Source organism: Hordeum vulgare, chromosome 2H (assembly GCF_904849725.1).
Source record: "Hordeum vulgare subsp. vulgare chromosome 2H, MorexV3_pseudomolecules_assembly, whole genome shotgun sequence".
NCBI classification, from domain to species: Eukaryota; Viridiplantae; Streptophyta; class Magnoliopsida; order Poales; family Poaceae; genus Hordeum; species Hordeum vulgare.
In genome coordinates, this window is record NC_058519.1 from 635,924,214 (window position 1) to 635,931,758 (window position 7,545).

Sequence of the window (7,545 nt, forward strand, 5' to 3'; positions counted from 1 at the left end):
ACTTATATTTAGAAACGGAGGGAGTACAATATCGCAACAGCTGGATAGCGTAGTTAATTTCTGCACCTGTGATGTGCATCATGGCGCTATCATGGCAGCCTATCCGGGGACCGCGTCCATCCCTGTCCACGACAAAACATGATTTTGTTGCCAAATCAAGATCATTGGACAGCAACCCGCCATCGTGCATATGAAGCACAAATCCGTCAGCTTCAATAACGCCATGGATATCTTCCCGAAGAAATTAAGGACAAGATACTAGTAACATAATGTACGATATCTTTGTACCAACATGTTGATGGATTGGCGGGCAATCGTGCGCCAATAATCTGACCGTGCCATCGCCGCTTTCGGCCCTTGGAGGAGCACGTTGAAACTGAACCGCATGCAGAGGCGCCCGGATGAGATGAGAGGACCAGTGGGATGCACGCGTCGGCTTCAAATGCAAGCCACCGGCGACGGCGTAAAGGTGACATACATGTGTACATTATCAACGCGATTATGTGTCGCCGGGCAGATGAAGATGATGGAGGCGAATCGGCCAAACATGGGCATCATGACCTGCATGCGAGATCATGGTTTTCTTCTTTTCTTTTCTTCTCAGCGGTGGCGGTGCAAGATCGGTTTGCATCCAGTTCCATCCTATCTCTACCTCCAAAGAATTCGCGGCCCTTTCGGCTGCGACGTACTCGAGATGGCTCGTCAACTTGTGGTGTATGCATCATCAGAATCGCGCCTCCTTTTGGAAAAAGAAGAATCTGGACCGAAGAGGAGAAGCGCACATCTCTGAATCTGGACATCTGGTCGAACATAAACGCGCGCACGCGACGTCTTGTTGGTGTAGGAGCAGCGCGCGTGCTGCGTCTGCTCGCCGGCGTCGCGTGCACGCGCGCCTGTCTGCCCCCGGTGCCATCCATCCGCCCCCACCCGGCCGCCCCACCTCGTCTGCAAACGGCAGCAGCGGCGCGTGTACGTACGTCTAATCGCTGATGCGGCAACAGCATCAGCATGCACGCACCACTGATCAGTCCATCCATCCATCCATGACCTATCTCGCCCTGCCTGTCACCGCAGCGTCTCCTGATCAATGGCATGCGCAACACGACGACGCCCTGCACCGCGTAACACGAGCGAGGGGTGCAGGGATCATTTAACACGAACAACAAATGCGATGTTGTCACGGCACGGCAGGGTGCATCTGCTCCGCGCCTTCAGAAGACGCAGGCATGCAGCAGGCAGCAGCGCGTACGATGTGATCCCATGACGATTCCCTCCGAACTGAAGCAGCGCCGTCGGTGGAGTGTCACGGAATCGTATTCTGACGAACCGCTACTCTTCTCTACCAAGAACAGCTGCATCGTTGAGTGGATTTATTTATATTCATATATCTGACTAGTCATATGTCGTAGGTCACACTGCTGGAGCCCGGGTGCTTGGTTTTATTGCACTGTCGACACGCACGGACCGTCCCCGGAAGGAGGATTTATGTGACTTCTTCCTTACAGTACCCCACGATCATATTCGTCTCGTACAAGGGTAGAAGAACACCGTGCACGCAGCTTGTCATGCAGAATTGCAGACAGATGCCGGACCGTCCCTGGGAGCAGGATTGATGACGTCCTTTACTGTACCACCCCTCTTGTCTCGCAGCAATGGGTACAAACAGCTAGGCATACATATGTCGTACATGAGTTTTTTTTATGAGAAATAGTGTTTACCATGAGAAGTTGAGATTTTTTAATTTTTTTATATGATGAGAAGTTGAGGAAGTCCCCAACGACAGAAGTCCGATTGCCCGGCCCATCAAAAGACAGTCCCTAGCCGTCTTGTTGCCGTGGAAGGCTGGGCTGCACGCTGCCATGAAAAGCAAAAGCCCAAATTCTGCCACATCCCCGGCCCACGGCAACGAGGCCCTTTCTTTCTTTCTTCCCATTGCACGGCTTTGCCCAAGCCCAAGTTCGCCGTCTTTCACCGAAACCCTTCTCAAAACCCGAGACCCGCCGGCGGCCGCCGTCCGTCCACGCGCAGCACCACCTCGCCATGGCCCGGCGGCTGCTCCACCTCCGGCCCCGTCTCCAGGCGCTCGCGCCCCGCCTCGTTCCCTCGCGGCCGTACATGGCCGACATGCGCCGCTCCGCGTTCCTCGACCGCCTCCTCCGCTCCCTCCGCTCCGAGATCTCCTCCTGCCGCCCCGAGCCCGCCCCGCAGGTGCCGCCCTCCGTCGCGCCGTTCGCCGTCGACGACCGTCCCGGCGAGCAGTATATCCGCCTGCGCCGCGCGTTCGGGGAGGAGGAGGTCAGGGTGGACGCCTCGATGATCGACGGCGCCGTGGCGCCCACCCGCTCGGGCGTGGCCGCGGAGGACGGCGGGCCACCGGCCAGGATGCACATCAGCGTCCACGTCGAGGTCACCAAGCCCGCGCGGCCTGACTTCGCGCTCAACTTCGAGTGCTCGGCTTGGCCTGAGGAGATGGACGTGGAGAGGGTCTTCCCCGTCCGCCGCACTGGGCCAGCGCCGGAGCAGCAATACATTGGCCGCCAGTTCAGGTGACCCAACCTCGTTTTAGCAGTTTAGAATGCTTATAAGTTGTTTAAATCAAAGAATGTCCATGTTCTCGCGATGCTGCTTTAGCATGTTCAGCTGTTAGCATCAATGATTGATTAAAGAAATTGGACCAGGATTTCTGGCTCGCATATCTCTTGTGCATAATCGTAGCAGTTTCTTGTACTGTATTAAAGAAATTTAGGATGGTTATAACAACTTTTTATAGTATGTACCAAGCATACTTCTTTTTACACAGTCTACGGAAATGAATAACTTTGCACACACAATCCAATGCACATAGCATCAAACTTTTACTTGTGTTATTATCTTTTCAAAGAACTTTTAAGTACAAAAACATATGGAAACATGCTCCCTGTTTACCCACACTAGTGGTGACTATTGGACTGGAAAAGTAATCATGTGATAGATGAAATGCTCGGGCTTGGCGGGTACGGAGCTTTCCTCCAACTTCAGTTCCGTGTTAAGGGAAATTAGATCAAATTTGTTTCTGGATGAATAATGCATGTCTCGTGCACCAGTTGAATTGCTCCAAAACCCCTGGAGAATGACAATGCTGGCTCCTTAGATTCAAACAAGAAAGTGGTGTAATCTAGCACTAGCTAGTTGTAATGTAGCAGTTACAAATTTCTGATACAGTAGGAGCTGAATGACAATGCTGGCTCCTCATCGTTCATTTTGATACAAACAATTATTGGAAAAGGATCTTATATTTCTTGTTTTCTACTGATGCTATTTTGATTTGTTAAAATCCTAACTTGTTTCTTTGACTTACTACATACAGTATAGCATTCAACATTATGATCTCTTTTTGAGTTGCGCTTCACTGTTAGCATTATGAGATGTTAATATGCTTTTTTTACCTTGCTGGTCTTACCAATGAGCAGGGAGTTAGATGAGGAGATGCAAACTGCAGTGCGTGATTACTTGGAGCAGAGAGGGGTGAATGATGAGCTAGCAGCTTTCCTGCACACTTACATGGAAAACAAGGAGCAGACAGAGCTTGTAGGGTGGCTTAAACATATTGAGTGCTATCTCAAGAAGTAGACGGCAATTTGTAGGCACTTCGAGTTAGATGGTTATAACTGGTGATTTACATATGTTAAAATTGGGATGTTGTCACAGCATCAAAAAGTCCTTGCTCATTCAGAAGTGGACAATGTGATCCAGGGAGGATCCTCTTTGTCGACGGAATTTCCAGATATTGAATATGTTGTATCATCACAGGGGCATATATTCGAACGAACCAAGTTACTGCGAGCCTTGAGTACTCTTTCAGTGGACTGATTTATGTGAGCCCTGGGTTTCTTTCTTATATTGCACTGTCGATACACACAAATGCAGGGACCGTCCCTGGTAGCAGGATTGATGGAGTTCCTTACTGTACTCCACAATCCTGTTGTGTCGCATAATACGGTACACACAGCTTGTCATTTAGATGCAAGAAACCGTCCCTGGAAGCAGGATTGATGGATTTCCTTACAGTACCAATCCTGCTGTCTAAATAGCCATACAGAGATCTAGCATTAACATTCCTGCCTTCATTCAGCTCTTAAGCATATGATTGTTACGTTCTTGGAGGTTTAGTGGAACATGAACCACCAATGGATTCGTAGCAAAAACATTGAATTTCATCTTGGTAGCATAGCACCTAATGATATATACATACAAAATTGGATTTTCAGCTTCATCTACTTCCATTGCCCCATTTTGTGCAAACAAATTGGCTAGCCAAGTAGCCAGCATACTGGCATGCTAACATTTGACAACTCCAAAGCTTGCCATTCATTGCCAAGTTTTGAGAGGTTGGCAAAGCAAGTTGGTTCAACCAATTGGTAGGCAATCTTTTGCCTTGCCTGCATATTGGCAAGCCAATTTTTGGCACCAACCCAAGCAGCGTTTACTTATTTCATAGGATAACCCAGCTACGCCTCCAGATTCAACAAACTGCAACAATTAGGGATAACAAAAATTATGTATCGTCAAACATAAATTGCATAAACTTAAGAAAGAGTCGTTTTCATTAAACTACACGTTTCTTGAACTGACGATATAGTACTTACAAAATTAACTTGGAAAGAAAATTTTGGAAGCTCTTTCAGAAACATTTTCAGGAGATGGTTAAGTGGATGCCCGGTACGGCTTACATTTGTTCAAGAGCGACACCGACGCACTACACGCGTTTTGCCGAAACTACTGCAAAGCTACACTTCATATCCACTTATGTTCTACAGGTTGTTCTTATTAGTAAACATTTTGTTCTCAGATGAGCGGCAACATATCATTTTGGTTTCTTTTCTCCTTGTCTTATTACTGTCATCAAAGCGTAGTGGCCATGCTTAATGTTGTGTGTATGGCCAACTGAAGCTGTAAGGTTTGCTACTCCCTCCGTCACAGTTTATATGGCATGCACGTGTACCTAGATCGTCAATTTGACTTATATAAAATATATTATTTATATGGCATGCACGTGTACCTGGATCGTCAATTTGCCCAAACTCCAGCGGTACTACCGCTGGCTGCAGCGGTACTACCGCTGGCACTCCAGCGGTACTACCGCTGACCAGGGGCGGTACTACCGCCAGCTAGCGGTACTACCGCTGGTACTCCAGCGGTACTACCGCTGGCCCCCGGTAGTGCAAAGGCACTACCACCGCCAGGAAAGTCTTCGCAAAAAGGTCCGTCCACGAACAACCGCTAGGCAGGCGGTACTAAGCTCCTGGAGAGGTACTACCGCTGACCAGGGGCGGTACTAACGCCAGCCAGCGGTACTACCGCTAGGGCCAGCGGTACTATCGCCAACTCTAGCGGTACTACCGCTAGGGCCAGCGGTACTATCGCCAACGCTAGGTCCAGCGGTACTACCGCTCGCCACTGAAACAGCCAAAACTTTCGCATACGAGCTCCGAATCGAGCAAACCCAAGCTTGTTGGATTCAGGACGACAAGAGCTATCCAAACCTATCAAACCATGAATTAGTCACATTTACTGAACCTATCATTTCGATGGAATACTTTGAAAATATTGTGGAGGAGAACAATGAAGTTCCTACCAGGAGCAAGAGACAGAGGACTGCAAAGTCTTTTGGAAATCTTAAGACCATGCAGATATGAAAATGCCAATGATATAGAGACGTGAGTCCTCTATGAATGAAGAACCGGCAAAAACTCCAACATCGAAAACATCATAGTAGATGCATATGGACTCCGTTTTCGATGAACTCGAGCTTGTCACGAAGATGACCATAAGCTCTAAAACTCACAAAGAGAAACACCAAACAAGAACCAAGAAGTATGATGCAAGGATGCAAATGGTTTGAGCTCTCAACGAACGATACGATCAAGCTACTCACTTGAGAGCCCCCCTTGATAGTACAGCAATCTATCCTAACCAGAAAACCTATCAAGGGCAAACCTATACCTTGCACCTCGTCCTCTTGAGCTAGATGATGATGATCTTGACTTCCTCAAGATGGACCACCTTTCTTGATTGCGTTGGCTTGATGAAGACTAGTTGATTGCTCCCCCATACTCACTATGAGTGAGCCACTCTTCAACATATCTTCACAAGTCCATTGCCACCACAATGGACGGCAAGCTTCAAGCATGATATCTTCGTGTTGATCCACATGAACTTGCACATCGCAATCTTGATGACAATCACAACTTGACGTCATACTTCATGGGTTGTATGAGATCTTCTCTTTGACGCAAGCCCATGGAAACACACCTAACCCACACATAGAACTCTCACGAAGACCATGGGTTAGTACACAAATACGTAATGGACAATGCTTACCATACCATGGGATCACTTGATCTCTCTCGGTACATCTTGTACGCTTTGTGTGTTGATCATCTTGATTTACTCTTTGTTTGAGATCTTGATCAACCTTGTGTCTCTATGACCATTCTTTGGATAATACCTTGAATACCACCTTGGTCATCATATAAACTCCTTGAACCCAACAGATGGACTTCAAGAAGTGCCTATGGACAAATCCTATAAATATAACTTAAGGCAACCATTAGTCCATAGGAATTGTCATCAATTACCAAAACCACATATGGAGATATATGCTCTAACAACCACCTGCACAACGAAATTGTTAAAAAGACCATTTTCGGTTGAAATTGACAGAAAAGATCCCCAGATCGTGACGGCAGGTGCGCCAGCTGACACGTGGCACCCGCCGCCAAGGCCGGAGGCGGCATCACTGTTCACGCGAGGAACAATTTACTATGGACGATTTTTTTTAAAAAAAAATTCAAAAAATAGCAGAAAAAATGAACTTTTTTAGCAGCAAAGATGATCGAGTGTTCTAGCTGGGGTGCAAAATTTCATTTTTTTTTGTGTTTTTTTCTTTTTTTCCAAAAAAACTGTTCATCCGCATTCGAGTGAACAATGTTGCATCCGAGTGAACGGTGTTGCCGCCTCTGGGCGTGGCGGCAAGTGCCACGTGTCTGCTAACGTGCATGCCGCCATGACCGAGGAGGTCTTTTTTGTCAATTTCATTTGAAGGGGTTCTTTTCTAGCAATTCGATTGTGCATGTGGTCTTTTTGAACAAAAACTCTGCTCCTTTAAGGGCATCTCCAACGTGGACTCCTAACCCTGTCTATATGCATTTCAAATGGGATTTGAACAAAACCAGATGATTTTCATGCAAATTGAATGATTTTAATTTAAAGGGATCACATTAATTACATTTTTGACGTACTTCATTAAACAAAAGCGTACGGACCGAAACTAGACTAAATCTTCGTCGCCGGCCATCCTCCAAGTCCTTGTTATTCCCTTTCTGTCCATGTCCTGTGATAGCCCGATGCCGACGTTCCAGAAGATTCCCCTTTATTCCGTTTTCGTCGTGTGGGTATTTCATTTGTCGCATCATCATCGCATCATGCGCATCATCAGCATTGCATCGACATCCCGTTGCCGACCGTTTTCAAAACTTGCATCTGTTGTTAGTTGCCGGTTCTCGT

General features: G+C 47.3%; 1 protein-coding gene across 1 annotated transcript; it reads left to right on the top strand.

The window, feature by feature from the left end:
* Window positions 1-1,959: 1,959 nt before the first annotated feature.
* Window positions 1,960-3,822, top strand: LOC123431042 (uncharacterized protein At2g39795, mitochondrial-like). Its single transcript, XM_045114858.1, has 2 exons — window positions 1,960-2,546; window positions 3,450-3,822. Exons 1-2 carry the CDS (start codon window positions 2,041-2,043, stop codon window positions 3,607-3,609), a joined length of 666 nt encoding a protein of 221 aa, XP_044970793.1. The 5' UTR covers window positions 1,960-2,040; the 3' UTR covers window positions 3,610-3,822.
* Window positions 3,823-7,545: the final 3,723 nt, after the last annotated feature.

Excerpts from the sequence above, each read along its gene's own strand:
- LOC123431042 (XM_045114858.1), top strand. The coding sequence starts at position 2,041 with ATGGCCCGGCGGCTGCTCCACCTCCGGCCCCGTCTCCAGGCGCTCGCG. Across the intron at positions 2,547-3,449 it reads TACATTGGCCGCCAGTTCAG|GGAGTTAGATGAGGAGATGC; the intron begins GTGACCCAACCT and ends ACCAATGAGCAG.